This window comes from Pygocentrus nattereri, chromosome 25, assembly GCF_015220715.1.
Source record: "Pygocentrus nattereri isolate fPygNat1 chromosome 25, fPygNat1.pri, whole genome shotgun sequence".
Taxonomy (NCBI): domain Eukaryota; kingdom Metazoa; phylum Chordata; class Actinopteri; order Characiformes; family Serrasalmidae; genus Pygocentrus; species Pygocentrus nattereri.
The window spans coordinates 24,510,790-24,534,779 of record NC_051235.1 but is presented as its reverse complement, the minus strand read 5'-3'; the positions used below and the strand labels follow the sequence as shown (position 1 = coordinate 24,534,779).

Here is a 23,990-nt window from a genome sequence, read left to right as displayed (position 1 = left end):
AGTTTCTCATTGCAGATTAATTAAACATATCAGGAAACCAGATGGAGTGATTATAAACACAAATAAGTCTATTCGTGTCCAAATTATCGATGTTCATCTTAAAAATATTTTAAATTATGAGCTTAATTAACTTCAGTACATACGGCCATTTATTGTTAAAACCATGTTAGAATGATCGGCAAAGCTTCATTTTACTGTAAAGGATTATTTTAGTTTTAACAAAAAATGTTATTATGCTGTGGAGCCATAACAGGCCAGCAAAACATCTGAATGCTGCTGACCCTTGGTTTAAAGCAAAGGTGCCCAAACATTCTGTCTTGCAGCACCAAAGTGCAATATTTATGTGAGAGGTGTTGCAAACAAAATCTTCTGTGGCCAAATTCTGTGGCACACAGAACAAATTCACTTATGTTGCAACTCACATTATACAATGTAAGACTTCTGGTGGTGGTCCTAAGATGCACGATTTGTTGATGCTACAAAATAACTATGTGATATACTTTTGACTTTGTCATAGTCTTTGGTCACTGAGGCATTAAATTGGTGACCATTAAGCATGCCACTATAAAGTTTCAAAGACGTTAGAATTTAAATCATGTTCAAATTATTTTTCATGATTTTCATTTGTGACAGCATTATCATGTCATAAAATCATTACAAGTGTAAATCTGCCTTTAGAGTCTGTCTGTCAAACACGATCAGGCCCACCACACAATCCTATCTAGCCCATATTTTATTTCAAAGTATTTTAATTTCCTATTAACATTAGCCCGTTTCACAATATGCTGCACTACAGTCCCCAGCACGCACTGCAATACAATATGCTCAGACTCTCCTACCCCAACAACAGTCTATGGGACAGTGGATACACCTCAATTCTACACACTTCTGTGCAATTCCACACAAGTCATATCACCAAAATGCATTTCAGCTGCAGTTCAACCAATATAATCACTTAACATTACCTCAGCAGCTCGGAAATTGGCAGAGCAACTGGAGACATAGAAATTTTGAATATTTCAAGTGTAGATGTAATATTTCAAGGTCTACTACAAGTGTCTGTATTTCACTGTTGACGTTTTTACACATTTTGAATAAACAATGGCCAGTTCAAGTTATAGCACAACATTAATTAAAAATTCAGTTTTTCCCTCTCAAGGCTGTTGCCATAAGTGTATGCACCAACGCAAAATGCACGGCTTTCTTTTCTTTTTTTGTATGTTAACCGCCGAGGTCCTCTCCACTTCTGAAACCAGAACTACACCTTTACGTACAAGAACTTTTACTTTACTTCCAGCAAAACACTGAACATTCTCTTCCTGCAGCATCTGTCCAGGACTGTCACTGCTGTAATGACAACTCAGGCCTAGCCTCACTCATGACTAGAACTAATTCACTCCACTCTGCCTGCACGCAATCCTGCTGTCACACTCTTACTGCTTCTGAGCTGCAATCTGAGAGACGAGAGCTGGAGGTTGGTTTTACTTCACGATTAATAATTCATCAAAGAGAGACTTTCTCAAAGGGCTTAAGCGATCCGTGTGATGATTTGAGTATACAAATGAGCTCGTTTTTCTCCAATGGGTCCACAGGGAAATACGGTCAGCAGGAAGAATTCTGTTGACCTGAACACTTACATGTCCTCTCACGTCCGTTCAATCATATTGGCAGGTCATGCCCTTCTTTCTATCCCACTTTAGGATAATTTTAACATAATAAACAGTGATGTGCTATAAATCTTGTAAAAAAAAGTTAGTGACTTGCATTTGTATATTTTACACAGACAGCAATAGAGAAATAAGGTCAATGAAATTATCAAAAATGAAAGGGCTAAATACATAAATTCAATTTACAAACTACTTGTTGAGTTTTCAAACTGAAACTTATTTTTTTATTGTTATGATTTAAATTATTCCTGGTATTGATAATCATCTTGATCATATACCTGCAAAACAAGTAATATTCAGGATGTTAAAGGATTACACAAATGTACATATACTCTGAACTGATGAAATTCTGATGGCGCAGACATGCCAAAGATATCCTGATAATAAAGAAACTGTGTACATTCATTTATTGATCAGATTTAGCCATTTGGGCCTGTTACTATTGCTGCACTCCAACAAAAGTACCACTGCAACTGTCTAGGTATTGATCTGCCATCAGCACATCACGAGTTTGATCTCTGGTGATGCCATAGCCATCTGTGGTCGATAGTCCAAGACAGCATAGCTGTCCTCTCTCTGTCTCGGTAGGCAGGATTGTCCTCCACTTCCCCTATCACCCATTGCGATGACAACCAATGTGGGCATCAGTTAGCTGATATATCAGAATTGGTTAACACTTTATTCGAAGGTTACCTATATAGGAACTACATAACATCTGCATAAGCACTGAATAACATATTTATGAAGCAATATTTGAGTAACTATGACCAGCTCATACTCATAATCACAAATACAATATGAGACACTCTATGAAGTAAATGACTTTGCTTTGACTTTACATTGACGTTTGGACCTAAAACCAAAGTGAAAGGCATTTGTTCCATTTATAACACAATTATGAAACCTCATTCACAAGTAATGGAACTCAGAAGGATGGGCCAGTATAGAAGTTTATACCAGTGCCACGAGTTAAAGTAGCAAACCCTTATGTTAATAAAGTATAACATCAGCATATGGTATCTTGCAATTATTGGAATAATCTGTTATAAATACTCAAGTATTACCTTATGAATATTTAGTGCTTATGTATGTATTATGATACCCTTATGTAGGTAGCCTTCACATAAAGTGTTACCCAGAACAGCAGTTAGCATTCTCCTCCAAGCATGTTGAGGTGTTCAGTGACTTAGTCGCAGTTCAAAAAGATGTAGAACTGCTTCACGTGAGTCAGATGAAGCACCAACTAACCTTTATCCTTCCAGACTGGTAGCATCGTGTGACGGGGAAGACTTAGCTGGTGAGAGGGAACTGACTATGACACATATGGCATGTTATTCATTCTAGGGCAATTATGCCAAACTTTGCAGCATAAATTGTTTCTGGATGGATTATGGATACATGCAAACATTTATAAGATAAAATAAACCCATGAGAGGTCGTTCGTTACTGTGATTTTACCACGATTAAGAAGTGCTGTCAGGGATGATGCAAGCAGTGACAAATTAAGTAAATGAAGGATGATCTGCGTCTTTCATGCAGTACTGCATACGGAACATTCTACGCCAACTTTGAATGTGGCTTAACCAATGAGACTTTATAATCCAAATTATTCATTTTATAACAGCAACTTCATCCCTTTTCTCTCCACATTAGTCACTAAACATGACCATCACATTTGTCTGAAGGGAAAGTTTTCAAACCCTCTCAGCTTTGTTTTACTCGTCTCTCCTCCAGAGGAGATTCATTTTAAGTTGAGGTTTTCTATTCCTGAACTTCGTGCATTCTTCCTGTCACAGCCCTTCTGCCTCATTCACGCACGGTTGGTCTAAATACAGGGAGCAGCAGATATGTTTCCTATTCATTTTCTCTCCAATTCTCCCTCTCCTTGCCTCTTTTCCTATTGGTCGCTTTCTTTCGCTCGCTCCGTCTCTGTCAGAATGCTCGCCCCCGCTTTTCTGTCTCTCTAATAAAATCACGGAAGTATGCTGGTTAAATTTGTCTGGCTGGAGCGCAGACATAATAATCATCCTATCTAAAATCACTGTGGCCGTTCAAGGATGCCGTTATATAGCGAGTAGCCGTATCAGTAAACACTTTTTATGGGTCAGGAGTTATGAGGGCAGTTGTGAGGTTATTCAGAAAGGCCTGCTGTTTATGGCTGTATCCACTATAAAAGTGTAACGTGTGACATGTTTTGTATTGCAGTGGAGCCATAACTCGGCTCTGGTCATTATGGGCAGTGAGTCAGAGAGTGTTTTACAGATTTACATCAGGGTCTTCATCACACATTTACATTTTTCTGCAGGACTAAATTGCGTTGTGTCTTCTACAGATTCAGACAGATATATAGATGGCAAGAGAGAGACAAAAAGAGAGAAACCAATCTGTCATCTGTCCTGACCCTTCTTGATCTCTCAGCAGCTTTTGACACAGTCAATCATACGATCCTTCTGGACATCCTCACCAACCTTGGAATCACTGGCTATGCGTGGAAGTGATTCAAGTCCTATCTGGAGGATCACTCTTATCAGGTAACATGAAGAGGGTTCACATCCTCTCCATGCAGGCTCTCCACTGGTGTCCCACAAGGCTCTGTGCTCGGTCCTCTTCTCTTTTCTCTTTACACTAGCTCTCTTGGTGATGTAATATCTTCTCATGGCTTCTCTTATCACTTTTATGCTGTTGATACTTAACTAATGTTTTTTTTCTCACCCTCTGACACAGAAGTTTCTAGTCGCATCTTGGCATGTCTGTCTCTTCATGGATAGTATGGATATCCACTCTTCATGGATAGCAGCTCACCACCTGAAGCTCAATCCTAGCAAGACTGAGCTGATACTCATCCCTGCAACTACTGGTCCTCATCATGATCTTGCCATCTCATTCGAGAACTCGCTGATTGTTCCATCTGTAGAGGCAAGAACTCTTGGTGTGACTCTGGATGGCCAGTTATCGTTCTCGACTCACATCGCGAACCTAACTCGGTCATGCAGATATCTCTTATACAACATCTGTAGGATCCGACCCCTCCTCACCCAAGAGGCCTCCCACGTGCTAGTGCAGTCTCGTCATCTCAAGGCTTGACTACTGCAACTCGCTCTTGGCTGGTCTTCCCATGCAGGCCATCAAGCCTCTGCAACTCATCCAGAATGCAGCAGCATGGCTTGTCTTCAATCTGCCCAAGTTCAGCCACGTCACCCCACTGCTACGTTCCCTTCACTGGCTTCCTATAGCTGCACGCATCAGATTTAAAACCCTAATGCTGGCCTACAAAGCCAAAAAAGGACCAGCCCCTACCTACTTGATGGCAATGATAAAATCTTGAACTGTACCACAAGCCCTTCGAGCTTCGAGTACAGCTCGGCTTGACCCACCATCCTTCAAGGCATGTGGAAGACAAGTGTCAAGAATGTTCTCTGAAGTGGCGCTCAAGTGGTGGAATTAACTCTCACTGGCTGTCTGAACGGCATAGTGTCTTGTTGTCTTCAAACACAGACTGAAGACCATCTCTTTACACAGCACTTAAATGAGCATTGAATTAAGTATTGTTTGCAATATATTGTGCTGCACTTATATATTGTATTGCACTGTGTATTGTAGTTTACTGTATTATATTGTATTGTATGGCACAGAATTCTGTGTTCAACTCTATTCAACTCACTGTTTTTCTTTCCTGTTATAAACTACAGACACATATTAAATATATTTTGTTTTATTACTGCATATATGTTTATATTATTAATTGATAATTAACACTTTCTCTTCTTAATTGTTGTATTGCCATATATTAATCTTGGTTTTGCATTTTTTAATTATTATTAACTTTTGTATGGATTTTTTTTTACATACAAATGTAAATCTGTCATGTCAATAAAGAAAACAAACTAGACAGAGAGAGAGAGAGGGAGAGGGGGAGAGAGAGAGAGAGAGAAAGAGAGGGAGAGAGAGAGTGTGTGTGGGGATACAGAGACAGAAAGACAATGACAGATAATGTGAGCGAGAGAAAGAAAAAAGAAAGAGAAAGAATGCAGGAGAAAATGAGAGAAAGCCGGAGTGAGGAAGAGAGAAAGAGTAAGCAAGAGAAAAATGGGGAAGACAGTCAGAAAAGGACAAAAAAAGAGGAAACGAGAGAGTGAGAGAGAAAGAGAGGGAATGCAAGAGAAAATGAGAGAAATTAAATAGAGAAAGAATGCCAGAGAAAGTAGGAGTATGAGAGAGTGATGGATAGTGAGAGGAGACAGAGAGAGAGAGAGAGGGAGAGAGAGAGCATATGAGAATAGATCAGTAGAGCCAAATGAAGCGATTATAGGAGAAAGCCAGAGTCTCTTAGTGCTCAGTTCAGTTCAGCAGTCTGTTATGTTTATTTCACTCAGAGCTTGTTATAAAAATAACACAATAAATGCAGTTTTAGTCATTGAAAAGTCGTCTATATGACAAGCTACTCTTCAATAGTATGGAGATAATAAGGCACAGCAGTCTCTTTAGGAGTTTCTCAATACTGTGTTAGTGTTTTGTCTGGTCTGTTCAATCCTTAAAATAATGGCCCATGTTTCTCCTCAATCTCAACTCCCAAAACATAGGAACAGAGCAAACATGTGCACCATCTTGGGGGCTCTGGTTTGCGAAGCACTGTCTTAAAGAACCTCTTCATAGGTGGTTTAAATAACGGCTATTATAAATGTGATATCGAGTGTGAAGAACCTTCTTAATTGCTCACACTGAAAACATCTGAATAAGGTCTTGAAAAAGATCAGATTGCCCGTTTCATTTCAATCATAGAAACCAAAATTTGCAGTTATGTTATAAAACTTACATGTTAAAAAAAACATACGTTTACAAAAATCATCACTGTCACGTTTTCGCTGAAAATCTTCTTGTGGCTCCCAAAAGAATCACTGTTTGGTGTTGAAATGTCTCTATAGTTTTGAGAGTTTTAGTGCTTTGAAATAAACCTCAGTCCACTCAGGGGACTTTTGGATTAGCATCGTCACAATCAACAGTGTAACCTTTCTTGATATCTGCTTCTTTGACATTGATTTATCAATGTGAGTTTAATTGCTCAGGTCGTTGATGCTTGACCAAAAATCAAACACAGATCTTCGGTATTATTTGAAGGCTTGTCATTTTTAACAGCTGCAACTGAGAGCAAAGAGAGTCTGTAAAGAGTTAGATGTTAAAACAGGCAGATTATACTGACAGTACAGCACTGACATGCTGAAGAAGAAGAGGAGAGCCAGCTCTATTGATGAATTCCCTCATTTGATCATGAAATGCGTTCCCATCAGCACTGAACTGAACAGGGCTTGGTTGGAAGTGGGCCAAGACCCAGTTCAGCTGTTTGATGGAGACCCGTATATGGGTGGAGCGTTCACACATATCAAAACGGAGCAAACTAAAGAAAAATGTTTGATAGGTCTGCAGTGAGCAAGATAGGAGAAAGTGCCCTGAAGAACCTCTCCATCTCTGGCTAGCTGACTGCACCGTGCTCCCACATGGCACTGTCTCAAACTGATGACAGTTAATTATCCTCTAATTTTTTTTTTTATGGCTCTACCGGTCCACTATGAACTATGCCTCCCCCTGGATACAGCCCCATGGACCACCGGAGGTTGCTTCACAGTCCATTGGTGGTCTGAGGCCCACAGGTTGAGAAACCCTGTTTTAGACTTTTAAATTTACCAAAAAGAGGTCCATATTTTTGCTCTACCACTATGCATTCCAAGTTGAGTTGGAGCAAAAATCTGACTGGTTTGAAAACAATAACCATAAAAGAATCATTTTTTGTTCCATAAAGAGTCTTTCAAATAGATTTTTATTTATTGAACCTTATTAGAAATTAGTTCTGCATTTGTTGCTGGAAAGAAAGAGCTTGCAAGAAAAAAAACTGCTTAAAATCTTTTGCTGAAAGAAAGAAGAAGAAGAAGACAAAAGAAAAAGAAGTAAGATAAACAAAAGATAAAAGAACGACAGATGAGAGAATAAAGAAAAAAGAAAGAAAAGAAAAAGAAGACAATGAAAGAGAAATAAAGAAAACATGAGCAAACAACAAAAGATTAAAGAAACAATGAAAGATAGATTAGAGCAAAAAGAAAGAAAAAGAAAGAAAGAAAGAAGAAATAGGAAAAAAGAAGAAGAAATAGAAAGAGAAATAAAGAAAAGGAAGAAAGACCAAAAGATGAAAGGAGAAAACAAAGAAAGATTAGAGAAGAAAAAAGAAAGAAAAAGAAAAAATGAAAGAGAAAGAAAGAAAAATGAAGAAAGAACAAAAGATAAAAAGAAACAAAGAAAGACAGATAAGAGGCTAAAGAAAGAAAGAAAGAGAAGAAAATGAAAGATCATCAAAGATCATATTAAACAAGCACAAAATCAGGGAATTATGACTTCATCATCTGTGGCAGCCAGAGTCAAAAATACAGGTCTATGGGAAAATGCACAATTTTAAAATAAAATATGAAAAAAACATATAATAATGACAGTAAATTAAGTGCGATTACTCCTGTTAGAAGAAAAAAAAAGTATGGCACTAGCAGGAATTGTAATGAGACATTTACTATACGACTTACAGCTTTCTTAGAAGTATCGATCCAAGCAGAGGACCTTTCAGGACCCTTTACTCTGTGTACAGGTGCTGGAGGTGGTGTTTATCATTTTTACAAGCAAAGCGAACTTGTGTCAACCTCACACTACTAAACTTACCCCGACCTCCACGTGGTCTGAGCCTTTTTCGTCCTGCTTGTGCAAAATCTCAAAGTAGTAGCGCCTGGAGGACATCAGACTGTAGGGGAGGAGGGAAAGAGAGGGGGAAGGAAAGAAAGAGAGGACAGGGGAAACACATGTCAGTGCAGAAGAGAAGTAAAGAGGGGGAGTCAGAGCGGTAAGGAGAAAGAGGACAGCGCTGAAGGTTCTTCTCCAGTTCCATATGAGAACACATGCTGGGTTAAGTATTCTGTCAGAAACAGAGTCTCTAGGGAGCCGTGACACAAAGTACAGCAGCAGAACCATCTGCTCCGCACCCTGCACCCTCGCCAGGACAGGGATGGGGTCTGACTAGAGACCCCTCTTGATCATGAACGTGCGCTGTGGCACTTCAGGGAAATGAGCCAAACACAGGACAATCTCTGGCATGAGATGGGTGGCACCGGAGGTGAGCATAGAGAGAGAGAGAGCGAGAGAGAGAGAGAGAGAGAGAGAGAAAGAACAAGAGAAAAAGAGAAAAGAGGGGAAGAAGAAGTAGAGGAAGTTTGCATACCTCTATTTGATCCATTTGATTATTATTTTAGATTAATCGACTAATAAAACTACAGTTGTTTCTGCTGTTTCTTCTCACTGTGCCCCGTTTCAGCAACGCTATTAAATTTCTTCTGTTATGATGGAACAATAGAGCAGGTGACAATAGAGGCCATTTCACTCCAGCACGTCCTGTAGTGTATGTATCATACGAATATTATAGACAGTGTTTACAACACATCAACATTTTCTATTTTCTAAAGTGCAGCAGTTAAATTCTGTCGCCTCAGGCACCGTTTAAGGTGTAACGGTGAAATTCGAACAAGAAGCTGGCAAATGAGAAGTGACTTCAACCAAAAAGTCGAACGCTGAGTGACATTTTACAAAAAACTGTCCTACATTTTCAGAAAAGTTTCCTGCTGGAGATGCTATAACTGAGCTAAGCTTAAAGCAGAGCAAAGTAAGTCTGTGTTTTTATTTATATTATTATTATTATTATAATATTATTTTTTTTGCTTGTACATTAGCACATAATAAGACATACTTAGAGCCAAGATGATAAAATGCACATGAAATATTGTGGGTCTCAAGGTGGTTTGATTTTTGCTGAAAGAACAAAATGGCTCTTCTTAACAGTTGGGTTGATGACCCTTGGAATAATGTTTTAAGCCTAGCAAAAACTGCACAGAGTAAAAAATGTATCAGGTCTACAAAAAGTACAGAGTGCCCTATAGAACTGCAGTGAAACCTCTCAGTACAATTAACAACAGCAGTGAAAGTGAAGCTTGTTAGGTGCTATAGATGCTATTTTTCTCTTTTTGGAATCATTTTGGTCTAAAATGAAATGTTTAATCCTAACCCTTGTGTGGTGTTCATGTTTTTGTTACTCAGTGGTCTGGTGGACCCACCGCATTATTGTTTTTTTTTACGTATTTTTTTATCAATACTGCCATAACAGTTTATTTAAAATACCAGATGTTTAAAATATGACAAGTGGCCACTGTAGGGTTCTCCTTTAGCAGCTGTAGCCAGTCAGCAGGCTGTCCATGTTATCCACCCTCAAACACACACACATACACACACACACACACACGCACCTACACACACACACACACACACACATATTGTGTGCAGGCTATAGGAGGAGAACAGAGTGAAGGACACAGCACCTCCACACTTTTATTCCCCATGGGTTCACCTCAACACCACATGTGCAATATAAGTGTGTGTGTGTGTGTGTGTGTGTGTGTGTGTTGAAAATGTTTTATTTTATGTTCTTAACAGAAATTGAGCAAAAGCCAAGGAAGCTGAGGTTGAAATAATAATAAATTGCACCATTTTCTTGGCATTCTTTTGGTAAACATTGAAAATGAGAGGGGCAAAGCAGCTCTATAACTTAAGATTAACTCTGTTTGCATTTGAGTAATAATTCAATAAGTTGAATAATAAGCCTCAGGCTGTAATAAGCCTGGGATTTTACACAAACACAAACAGAATTAGCAAGCCAATGTGAACGGCTGAAGCAGAACAGAGAAAAAAAAGTAGTTTAGTGCACTTACAAATATACTTGAGCCTATTTATGTTATATCGCACAGTATATTGTATATTACATTACAGAGTATTATATAGAGTGCTATTACTACTTAGTACTGTCCTCCCACCCACCCAGCACAGTTTGTGCTATTCTTCTAGATACTCTCTGTATTGGAAATGCAGAATCGATACTTATTATCAACTTCCTGCTCCTATTTTTCCAGAAAGAGCTTTTTAATGTAACATAGCATGTAGCAGAGGCACGGAGAGAAGTTGATCAGTAGAAAAAGAAAGGAGACTACAAAAAGAAAAGGAAAGAGACAGAAGGGAGGAGTGAGCGAGAAAGTGATGGGTGACGGATGGGTGGGCTTGGTGTATGTGAGTAATGCTTTAAGTCAGACTGCAAGATAAGATGCATGTGACACATCCTTCGTGTAGCCTATACATCACAGGAGGCTTCACGCGGACCTCTGACTTACTGCTCACTGAAGAAATCAATGCTCATCTGAGAGGAACACAGAGAGTGCAGGGGCTGGGCTGTAAACTTGACCGCTAAAGCCCGTAGAGAAGTTCTCCTCAGATGTCGAAAAACGGCTCATATTTTTTATGGTCAACTGTTGCTGCTTTGTAGATGCTCAATTTGTCTTCTGCAGTCACCTAAATATGTTCATGAGCCTAAGGTCACCAAGCTCAAACAAGAAGGGCATGAAGCTCCCCAGCACTGGGTTGTGGAGCAGTGGAACTGTGTTCACTGGAGTGATGCAGCTCCATCCAATACTGCTGGCATGAGTTGGAGGGAGTTTGTGATCCAGAACTACTCATCCAGCATCACTACCTTGTTTGGAATGTTTGAAATCAGTGGCTAAGCTAGCAGTCAGGATTTCTTTGTTGCTGTGGAATTATACAAAATTGCGAATTCTGCCAAATCAGTGAGGCTGAGGGATCCAGTGTCGCACCACAGAATGCTACATATTATGATAAATAACATATATTAAATGCTAGACTTAGGCAGGAATGTGGAATTAAAGGTGTAGGCCACACACAATGAAAAAGAACAGTTAAGCATGATCATATTTTGGTTTTTAGTCACTCTTTCTTGCACCAATGTCAAGCCTTGGCCTAAACCCAGCTCTCACTCTAATCCTAACCATAACTTCAACATAAAAACAAAAAACAAACCATCAGCCAAATTCTGCGGAATATTTAATAAATTTCACAATATTTCTTGGCCAGCCTGATAATATAAGCCAAAAAAAAAAAAAAAAACCTGTCCTACTGAAAAGGAGTTCAACATTGCTACTGGACAATCCTCAACCTTTGGCTAACGTTATCCAGTTTCCTGATAAAACCTGCTTTGTGAAATACCTGCCTGATTTCTAATCTTAACCATAACATTGTTGTCAAACAACTGAGCTTCACTAGATGGTTTGTTAACATATTGAACATGTGTAGATATGTTATAGGGGAACATATAAAAAGGGCTAATCGTTTAAACTCTGAGGAGAGATCAGAGATCGGAGTCTATAGTTCTGCAAGCCCTCAATCCTTCAGCAGTCCTCCAATCATGAATTACCAAAACAGCACCACAGTCATCTCAGGACAAGTACACTCACAGAGAGCATGATAAATGTCCATGTTGTATGATTCATTAGGCTCTGTTTTTATCTGCTTGCATGTTCTACTGAAATATTATCATGGGCTCTGTCATTTTCAGCATTTCCTAATTCAGACTTAAAATATTCAGGGAAAAACATTCCCTTTATATTAAATATGATCGATCAGCAAGACATCTTTGGTTCTCATGTTTGCTTCTTTAGTTTTGTACTGTGGATTTTAGGTTAATGTAGAAAATTCTGTCCACAATTTTTTTTGTCAATTTCTTATCTACGTTTGTTAATAACCACATAAGTAAGTCTATTTGAGATTGCTTAACAGCTCAGTGTGGTTAGAGGAAAGTGTGTGATGATTTAGGTATGCAGTTTGAACACTGCTAATTGGTGAGTGGAGAACCCTCAGGGCTATATAAGCCAGCAGAGAAGGCCTACTGAGTTCTGGAAAATAAAAGAAATATATAGACTGGACGTTGTAGTTCATTTTCATGCAATGGTAACATCACATTTTTATTATCAATCCACAAGTGCTTTAGCAAAACTACTACTAATAATAATAGTAGCAGAAACTAGCATTATCTTGGAGGTCTTTATTTTTCTTGTTTTAAGGTCAACTTTTGACAATTATGGCCCATAATAAAGGCCTAACTCTAACAGTCATGTTTTAGCACTGCAATTAGAGGGATATAAGCTTCCTTTGCTTGTTAGCTGTCCATGCTGATTTAGGAAACCTAAACTAAACTAAAGACACCAAACATATTTTGGCTGACCGATTTTGTGTCAGAGGACAATTTAAGACTTGACGTTGTTAATGTAATTCACAGTTAGTTCATTGCAAGCTGTTTGACTGATGGCTGTGTAAGTGGACAGTCTCTTAATGAAAGCTTGTGTCCCCAGTTGTGACCCATACACTGGCTTTTTGTTAATATCATAATGAATGTCGCTGGCCATGAAGTGGTCATTCCGCTATGGAGTGGAGCTAGCAGCAAGTTTCCCTGAAACCTTTTAAATTTCACTCAAGAGCACAAACAAATATATTGTTAGGCCTACAGCAACCAACAAACCTCCTCTCCCTTCCTCTGCTTTGAATTTAGCTTGATGTTTGCTGGTACGGATCATCTGATGAAAGCAGCCCAACACAATTCACATTACAGTGCAGTGTGCAGTGAGAAAATGAGGTGGGTGAAAAAAGAGCATCAGCCGAAAAGACATCCCTGAACACCATGAAAGAAGATAAAGTTTTACATTTACATTTACGGCATTTAGCAGACGCTCTTATCCAGAGCGACTTACAAGAAGTGCTTTGTCAATCTACTCTCTAAAGTTGAATAAACTCTCTAAAGTTGAAGACAAACATAATGCACAAGCACACACGCACACATACCAAATGCAATAAACGTCTAAAGCTGCACATTAGAGATATGGAAATTTATCCCTGCTGTTCTGCCTTTTTTCCTGACAATCAAAAATGAATAACTTGTATTTAATAATTGTTTGTGATAATATAAAAAGGAGTAGTTTTAGGTATGACAATGTGTTAATTTAATCATTTTCAAAGCTCTCCTCATGTTAGCCCAGTATTATTTGTAGCTATTTTAAATCAAATGTGCTGGTGACATAATTCTTATTATTTGTATAAATCATAAATCAGTATTATTTGTAGCTATTTTAAATCAAATGTGCTGGTGACATAATTCTTATTATTTGTATAAATCATAAATCAGTATTATTTGTAGCTATTTTAAATCAAATGTGCTGGTGACATAATTCTTATTATTTGTATAAATCATAAATCAGTATTATTTGTAGCTATTTTAAATCAAATGTGCTGGTGACATAATTCTTATTATTTGTATAAATCATAAATCAGTATTATTTGTAGCTATTTTAAATCAAATGTGCTGGTGACATAATTCTTTGCAAATTTATGCTATGGCTGGAGGTGTCCAGAAGACACTACAACCAAAATGTACTCTTCAGACTAGCTCAAATGATGTTAAATACTGGAAATAGGAAAGTCATTTCACTGTATCTGCATATGTTTGCATGTACTTTAATGACCTATTGTAGTTTTACTGGCAAAACACATTTATTGCATATACATGAACTCGTTATTAAATAATATTTATGTAAGATAAATATAGTCAATCAGCCAAGACATGTTTGGTTCTCATGTTTGCTTCTTTAGTTTTATACTGTGGATTTTAGGTTTTTTTCATTATTACATAGTACTTACATGCATGGATCACTTGAATGCATTGGTTCACATTTTGGACTTTTAACTGACTTGGACTTTTAACTAAAATCCTTTTGCTCTGAATGATCTTATTCTTTAATTATGTTTATTTTATTAGAACATTCAATTTTATTACTAAGAAAACAATCCTAAAACTACCAAAAAAGTGTTTCAGTAATGACTTAGCTAGTTTTGAGCATAACTCAAAAATGCTAGCCAGTACATGACAAACACAGCTTTGAATAGTAATACTCTCACAAAGGCATATTTTTATTAAAACATCAGATGGGCTGGACTGAGTATTTCTATAACTGCTGATCTCTTAGCGTTTTCATTCACAGCAGCCTCCAGAGTTTACTTAATATAGTGCAATAAATTTAAAAACATCCAGTGAGTGGTAGTTCTGCAGACAGAAATGCCTTGTTGATGAGATGGAGATGGGTCAATGGAGAATGGCCAGACTGGTTCCAGGTGACAGAAAGGCTATGGTAACTGAAATAACCACTCTGTACAACTGTGTTAGGCAGATTGCACAACACATCAAACATTGAGGAGAATGGGCTACAAAAGTAGAAGACCATATCAACCAAGAACAGAAAGTGGGTACAGGATCAGGTCTAGACAGAAAATCATACCCTGATCTCTGAATTTGGTGCCAACTACAAGAAATCGTTTGCCTTGTGTTTATAGTCCAGGCTGGTGGAGGTGGTGTAATGGTGTGGGGAATGTTTTAAATGCCACATGCTATTAGAGTATTGTTGCTGCCCATGTGCATCCCTTCATGACCACAATTTACTCATCATCTAATGGCTACTTCCAGCATGATAATTCACCCCATTACAAAGCAAAAGTCATTTCAAGCTGGTTTCATGAACATGACAATGAGTTCAATGTTTTTTTTCCCTGGTCACCAGATCTGAATCCAACAGAACACCTTTGGGATGTGGTGAATTCTAATAGAGCTAATAATAATCTAACCTAAAAAAACCTAATACAGTGCTTAGTGAATGTACATATGGGATATGTGTATGGGATAAATGCATAAAGACAAGCATGTGTGTCTGACAGAGATGCAAAAACGAAATCTCCTGATGATAAAATTTCTGCGCTATGGTGTGTCTTGCTATAAACCAGGGAGTCTCTTTTCTGTCTGGAGGCTGTTGCCGGGGCAGAACAAAGAGGGGAAACAGAAAGAATTGTTCAAACAGAAATGGATAGCCAATCGAGCTACAATTATACAAAGACAGAGGGAGAGAGAGAGAGTACAGATAGAGAGATGTAGAATGATAGCAATGTGTACAAATGGAAGGAGAGCGAGGGAGGAAGAGAGAGAGAGAGACAGAGACAGAGATACAATGGGCTTTTAATTGGCTGACTAATTGCCTGGCTCCATCTGAAAGACTTCCTCTCAATAAGTAAGGTGGACTGAATGATGAAAGTGGAGAGATAAAGCAGCCGGAGCATCAAGTGGCCTGTATGACTGAGTGTAAATGCACAGATGTAACCTCGTCTGGCTTTGTGGCGAAATAGGAGCTAGGCCCAGCTAGAGATGAGTCTGGCTCTTCAATGAGTCATACTTCAAAAAGGTGTTTAACCTCTTAAAATCACAGGCTTATTGTATACTAAGGCTTTTTATTTAGTATCTACAGGGACTTGCAATGCAAACTGGCAGAGCTATTCTCAGGTTATAGAAGTGTGTGAAAACTCTGGTGGGCCATTTAAGGGGTTAAGGATTCTTAGCTGGTACTGCAATGACAATAATTAAAACACACTTACTGGCACTGTGGCCAAGAGCTAACTGCCAGCTTCTACGTTAACCTTGTCTAGACCAAAAAATGTAGTCTAATCCAAAGTTAAATCCCTCTCCATCAACCCATCACTAACTTTCTAATCCTCCATGATGTTTGTTGTCTTTGCTAACTCATCTGAAGACTAGACTCTAGAGACTGACTTGAAGAGGATGCAACAAGCCACATAAATCCTTCATGAAAAAGAAAGAAGGAACAGAGCAGAGCAGATGCGGTCTTAACTCAGTGAAGGACCCGAAAGTTTTCAAATTCATATTTGCTCTTGGATTCAGTTTGTTTGCATTCACCACATTCTCATTTTGTGAAGTCAATGAGCAAGCGCTTTATGCTTTATTACTGGATAACAGTGAAACAAAAAAGTTCAATGTAATTCAACAAGGCTGCTTACAACCTCATAGTTTGGCTATGTAACTCAACATGCTCAATCGAGTATGTGATGAATATGACTACCACGTTGATGTTGTCCATAAGAGGAGAAGGTCATATTGAGCACTTCAAATTAAATAATAAATGCATGCTCTTTGAAAACATTTACAATTTACTGCATAGTTCTGTAATGATTTACAAGCAAAATAAATAATTTTGAAATCAGACGAATCTCCGCTAGATCTGCCATGGTCAACTGTAAGTGCTATTATAGTGAAATGGAAGACTTAAGGGACAACAACAGCTCAGCCACAAACCAGAAAACCATGCAAACCCACAGAGTGGGGCCACTAAGTTCTGAAAATCATAGAACGTGAAAAACGCTTATCTTCTTTTGCATCACTCAGTTCCAAACTGCGTTTGGTTGTTGAGGGATAATAGTCTGGGCTGTTTTTCAGGGTTTGGGCTAATGTAGTGTTAATGCTTCAGCATAAAAAGGTATTTTAGACAATTATATACTTCCATCTTAGTGGCACCAGCATGGAGAAGGCCATTTATAGTTCCAGCATGACTGTGCCTCTGTGCACAAAGCAAGCTAAATAGAGATGTGGTTTGATGAGTTGAACATTGAACACCTTTGAGACGTACTGGAACACTGATTGCTCTTTAGGCCTATTTGTCCAACCTCACAAATGCTCTTTTGACTAAATGGGCGCAAATTCCCACTGATACACTCCAAAATCTGACAGAAAGGCTTCACAGAAGAGTGGAGTCTGTTATAGTTACAAAGGGGGCGACTCTATATTAATGGCAAAGGTTTTGGAAGGGAACAAGCTCATACAGGTGTGATGATCACCTGGACTAACAGGGTAAGTTCTGCTGATTGTAGTGATAAGTATCATGTCTGTAAGAAAAAACGTTATAAAATTATGGAGGCTACAATGCAGCCAGGCAGTTGTGACATCTATAATGCTTTACATGTCAAGATGACTGTAATCAGCAATGAGTGTTTATGTAGGGTTAATGAATTCCAGCATCTGAACTACATACACAATATAATCAAGAAAATCCTTTTGAAGTTTTTGCTTTTTATCTCTGAGGGGCATACAGAGGTGACGCTCCCAGAGAGTTTCCAGGAATTTTAAAATCACAGTGATCACATAATTAGGTTAACATAGATGCAGAACATAACAGGCTCCCGTTCCCTTTAAAATCTCTTTCATTTCAAATTCGCTGACACTGTGAATATTTCTAGAAATGTCAGGGGAGGCTGACCCCAGCTGACCCCAAAGATCTGTCATATTCCCGCAAATGCCACATGCCACAAATAAAGACTGAAGGAGAGATGTTCCGCCATGCTAATTCTCCTGCAGCGGGATAGGGAACATCACAAGCATGAGGAACTATTGATCTAACTCTCAGACTAATTTGCTTTTGCACGTTCACTTCAAAAACTTCAATTATTCAATACTTCAAATACTCAATATTCCAGAGTCAAAAAAAGCTCTGTTTGAAGGAAAGGATTAAATTGAGTCCTCTACTAACAGATTCAAACTGAATACAGAGTGCTCCTGTTACAACAGATGGATTGTAGTGAATATAAGATGGATAATTTAATATTATACATCAAGATCCTTTAAAGACACAGACAAAGACTAGACAAAGATCGGGACTATTGTAAGGAGGCCACGTTTCTCAGAAAGAATGAATTATAGAATAAAAAATGCTCATAAAACTTAAAGGCACAGTAATAGCCAATTATAAGAAAAGCATGGTTTAATTCTGCTGCAAAAATATGAACAATAACATGCTTTTCTATTCAATTAAATCGAGTACAGAGTTAAAGGTGCCATAGAATGGAAAACTGTGTTTACATTGAGTTGAATATGCAGAGTTTGATACTGGAACTGACATATCTTGAACCTCAAACTTTCTCCTTCAAATGCAAATCCCTCACTTGCAAAAGGGGGGTGGCAGGGGGGCATGGGGGGCAAAATGGGTCAGTTGCAAAATCCTAAACTGTTATGTAACAGTCTTGACTCATTAATATTTACACCCTGAAAATTTACATACCAGCAGGAAACAACAACAACAACAAAGCAACGGCAATGAAAATGGCGGACTATGTGCAGAAATTGCACCATTCCAGGCTGTGACGGAATGCCAGCACGTTCCATACCTTTCCCAAGGAACATTTTTAGAGTTTCAGCTAGACAATCTGAAATTGAAAATGTCATGGTGAAATAACAACTTTCATTTACTTTGTGTTGCTGTCAAGATCAAAAGCAAGCAGCTAACACAGGTAGCTTTATCTACTAGGAAGTTCCAAGTAACTAGAATAGCTAACTAAGTAGTAAGACGATCTAGCTTATTTACTCTAAGGTTCATTTTATTTTCCTGCCTGTGTCTATTTCAACATGTTGCTTCTGTTTGAGCCATCGCAGTGACTTACTGTAAACCAGCAAATCAGAGTGAAGCTCATCAAATTATTCATGAGCCTACCAAAAAAAGGGGAAACAGCTTGTTTTATTCTGTACTCTTAGCTAAAAAGGGTTCTAGATAGCTCCAAAAAGGTTCTTGGGCTTGTAACAACAGTGGAACCCTTTTTGGTGCTATATAGAACCCTTTTCAGAAAGTTTCATCTATAGCACATTATCGACCAATCTGAAGAACCAATTCATGATGCAAAGAACCCTTTAATCATTCAATGTTCTTTGGGTGTACATAGTTCTATATTTTGCACACTAAAGAACCCTTGAAGAACCCTCTTTTTTTAAGATTGTAGGGCTGAATCACACAATTGTAAATGGACATGTAAAACTGCATCTGCCCTGACGCACGTCACACACCTTCTATGGAGACATCTTCAGTGGTTCTGAAGCTGGAAAGAATGGTTCCGTTTAGAAACATCAGTTCAATGTAGAACAAATTTGTGCTTAAATTGTTCTTTGAATAATGAAATGATTCTATAGATCAATGGAGAATGCGTTATATGTTTATCTGTACAGAGCCATTTTCAAAAAGGTTCTATATGGAGAAATTTATAACGCATTCTCCATCAATCTGAAGAACCACTATCTTTACTAAAGAACCCTAGAAGAGCCATCTTTTTAAGAGTATACACTCAGTATACACAGAGTTGTTACCTCAATTCAAAATTCAATTGTTGATGGAATAAAACTGAAACATTTCATTGCAATTTATTTACCTATAATTTATTTATACAGAGTGAAGGCAGAAGGACAGGGGAGTAAGCCTCCCACTGGGGTCTACCTGTGCTTGTGCCTGTAGCAAAGTTTTCCAGTGTTTGCATCCTATTTACTGTTTAAATCCATTTCCAGGAACAGGTGCAGGTGACTGAATGGCAAAGGAAATGTATTTTTATCAGTAAACACTGAATATATCATCAATGAGTGAATGTTCACAGTTGATGTGCTCGGTTAATCATATTCTCCTACATTTCAATCCTCGCGAATAAAGACAATGTACTAAATTTGTACTGTTGCAAAACAAGAGATGTTTTCATATCTTCTGCAAGTCTGACATTTCTATAGGTTTGCCTTTCTGTTTATTTTATCTCTGTTCTGTAACCTTTTCTTTTCCCTACAACAAACATCTCTCTAGCTTCTGTCATCTCCGTCTCAGACAGGCATGTCTCTTTTCTGAAAGCAGCTCGCTCTGCAAACTTTCCACTGCGGTTCATTAGCGTGTGACCTTGCCCGGCAACAGTGGAAATTCCAGGCGAGAAAATTTCGCCTGTCAGACAAGCCTCCTTTCTGAGTGAGGACTCAACCATTAGCTTATAAAACACACATTGCTGTGCCTACTTTATACCATCAAACTAACAGGCTCTTATAGAGGGAAGTAACAAACTATAAAACGCATCAGACAGAGGCAGTAAATAGGAAATGATAGAGAGAGAGAGAGAGAGAGAGAGAGAGAGAGAGAGAGAGAGAGAGAGAGAGAGAGAAAGAATGAGCAAGATAGGCAGGAGGGAAAAAGACAGAAAGACTGAGAGGTAAAGAGAAAGAAGAAAAGAGAGAAAGGAGAGAGTGCACACAAAAGAGAAAGAGAAAGCAAACGAGAGCATGAGAAAGAGAATGAAAAAGTATGCAAAAGAGAGATAAATTAAAAGGAGAGCAAATGAGAGAAAAAAGGAGGAAGCATGTAAGAAGAGAGACAGCAAAAGACAGAGAAACAGACAGAGAGAGCAAAAGGGAGAGAGAGAGGGGGAGAAAGTAAGATATGGAGAGAAAGAAAAGAAAGCGCATGGGAGAGGTACTAGGGACAGACGGAAATAGGGAGAGAGTAAGAAAGAAAAAGACTGCACAGCAAAGAAAGAGAAAGCATAAGAGAGAGAATATGAGAGAGAAAAAAGAGAGAGAGAGAAAGAGAGAGACAGAGAGAGAGAAAGAGAGAGAGAGAGAGAGAGAGAGAGAGAGAGAGAAGGAGAGAGAGAGAGAGCGAGTTTTTTTAACCTAAGCAGCTTATTTTACTACAGATTCAACTCAGGCCCTGTCAGCATTTTCCTGTGCTGGAACCCTCTGACCATGAACTGCCAACATAAAACAGCACACGGCCTGGCACACGGCCTGGCACACGGCCTGGCACACGGCCTGGCACATGGCCTGGCCTGCCTTCATTTAAAGTCATTTTCACTTTCAAGATAAAGTTTTGCTTTAGATGAGGACTAAATAAAGCAGAGGCAGATTTGTCTGGTGTAATCTGATATGGTTGGTGTTAATTGGTATAGTTTGAGCTCATTTTACACCAGACCTACTGCTAATGTTGGCTGAACATTTGAACATGAAAATATTTTTGCATCTTGAATGATTTCTCAAGCACTGACTGATTAATATACCAGCACAAAGTGAGCTCCTTCATTTCTCAGTCATGTACCCTCCTGTGATGTTTTTCTCTCGCTTCAACTGAAGATCATAAAAACAAAACCATCAGAAACATATTGCTGTGCAGGCATCATCATCAGTTTTACACAGTACGAGTCAGACGTGCACAAAGTATTTTTTAGTTCTTTGAGCAGTTTTCCTGTACAAAACAGTCTTGCAATGTCCTCTCACATAAGCCCTCTTGCTCATTGCTTGCTGCAGCTCCTGCGCTGTGCTAACGGTGAGTGGAGGAGACTCTTCTCTGATACAGTAAAAACTTGTGATTGTGATTTTGTTGCAATAAACAGATCTGTGGTTTGTCAAGTTTTAAACCTGCAATAAAACTATTGTAAAATGTAAATAAAAAAAAAGACAAAAAAATCAGATTTTTCCACCTGAAGAGGTTTTGTGACAAAGCTGAGTCAGAGGCTGCAGGACTTGGAACAACGGAATAAAGGAATAAGAATCACTTATATGCAACACAATATGAAAAATACGTCATAAGCTGTCATGATTTTATTCAGTAATGTAAAAGTGTATCTTACCACTATCAGTACACTAACAATGCATTCTTTATAAAAGCTTTTCCTCATGAAACTGACTGAAGTTTAGGCTATAACATTACAATTAATGTTTCCATCTGTTCTTTGAATATAATTCAATTTATATATATATATATATATATATATATATATATATATATATATATATATATATATATATATATATATATATATATATATAAATGTATATATATATATATATATATATGGTGGGTAGCGCTGTCGCCTCACAGCAAAGAGGGCCTGGGTTCGATTCCCCGACCGGGTGACCGGGGTCCTCTCTGTGTGGAGTTTGCATGTTCTCCCCGTGTCTGCGTGGGTTTCCTCCTGGTTCTCCGGTTTCCTCCCGCAGTCCAAAGACATGCGGTCAGGCAAACTGGACATGCTAAATTACCCCTAGGTGTGAGTGTGTGAGTGACTGTCTGTGTCTGTCTGTCTGCCCTGCGATGGACTGGCGACCTGTCCAGGGTGTATCCTGCCTTCCGCCCGGAGACTGCTGGGATAGGCTCCAGCACCCCCCTGCGACCCCAACAGAGAAGCGGATTAGAAAATGGATGGATATATATATATATATATGGTTCCATTTACTTTCATTAAAAGTAGGTAACATAGGTTTTTTCCTTCTCCTGTAAAGTTATACAGCAGACAACATTCATATGTGTCTATATCTTATTTATATATGCATTAAATATGCAAAGTGTTCTCTGTAGAGGATATGTTCACTCATTTTCACTTAGAAAACGAATAAAACATGTCATTTGACCAGCACCAGCACTTTTACATACGACTGTTTATCACAATACCTGATGGCATTTATGATGCCCAAGTGCACAAATAAGATAGCAGTGTCACATTTTTTAAATTGAATTTGAAATTGAAATTGGCTAAACTGAATGATATTCAAAGGAACAGATGGAAAAAATAATTGTAAATGAATAAAAATACGCAACAGATTTATTCACTTTTTTCATGTACCAAAAAATGGTAATTTGATCAGGATCTTTCAAACTTTTGCATACTACTAAACACCTGACTGACTGAACTGAACTGACTGCTCCATTAAGCTACCACTCTTATACAATCCAGTAAAACTCCCAAAATAACTATGTTAAAGTGAAGGAGAACAAGCCAGAGTGTTCACTGATGTTGACTGAACCAGTGCCAAGGGATTGTCACAGCTCCATCAGAGTAAAGGGGGGAACCATTGTGTTTCTGTCCCAGAGGAGTGGCACTAACAATATTTGCTGTTTAACGGCACTCAGACATTCAAGAGTGTGCACATGCTCACTTTAAGGCTTACTCCACTGATGAATTATTCAGTGGCTCATGCTACTCACACCAAAGTTCCACTTCCACGGCAATCAACGTCGCCTCCAGAAGGACGACAAGAGCAATTAAAATGTACAATGTGACACTCAGCTCTCATGAATGACATTTTAATACATCTCCTGTGATTTATTTCACACAGTAAAGGCAGAAAACTACCTCGGCTACTCATTTTCTGAATTATAACTGCCGATTGTTTATATCACGCAGTCAAGTAGTGTATGCAGCGAGGTGTATTAGTATATCAAATGGAGTTAAATAAAAAGAGGAAAAGAAACAGCCTGAACATGAAACAGCTTCTCTCATAATCTTACTGCTGTTTTATGAACTTAGCAATCCATTTGCCATATCCCAATAACAAAATCTTGCAAATTTCACTATGAAATGGGCAGCTATGCGATTTTCACTTAATCCTTTAAAATTCCAGGCTTATTACATACTAAAACTTATTATACAGTTAGTACAATGACCTCTGGCTAAGTTACTCTTAGGCTATAGAAGGGTGTAATAAAACGTTGGGCCTGCACGTGTCCACTGGCCATTTAAAGGGTCAATGGTATGTATGTAAATTGCCACGAAATGCATGTATGAGTCCATTACAATGCCGAAGGTAAGCTTATCACTTGTGAACATCTCCACTACAGAGATGATTGTTCAGTTCAATCATCCTTCAAAAGAGTCAGTAACACTGGGAAAAATAACTGGCTTAATTTAGCAGAGCTCAGTAACACTGAGATTAATAACTGATCACCACATTGATTTATCAGT

General features: G+C 38.4%; 1 protein-coding gene across 1 annotated transcript in view; it reads right to left on the bottom strand.

Moving 5' to 3' along the window:
* The window catches only part of b4galnt4b (beta-1,4-N-acetyl-galactosaminyl transferase 4b), a 182,049-nt gene that overhangs the window by 34,726 nt on the left and 123,333 nt on the right, over positions 1-23,990 (bottom strand). The window contains exon 9 of the mRNA XM_037534706.1: positions 8,364-8,442. Within this exon, the coding sequence (XP_037390603.1) occupies positions 8,364-8,442 (79 nt within the window). The remainder of the gene's footprint in view (positions 1-8,363; positions 8,443-23,990) is intronic.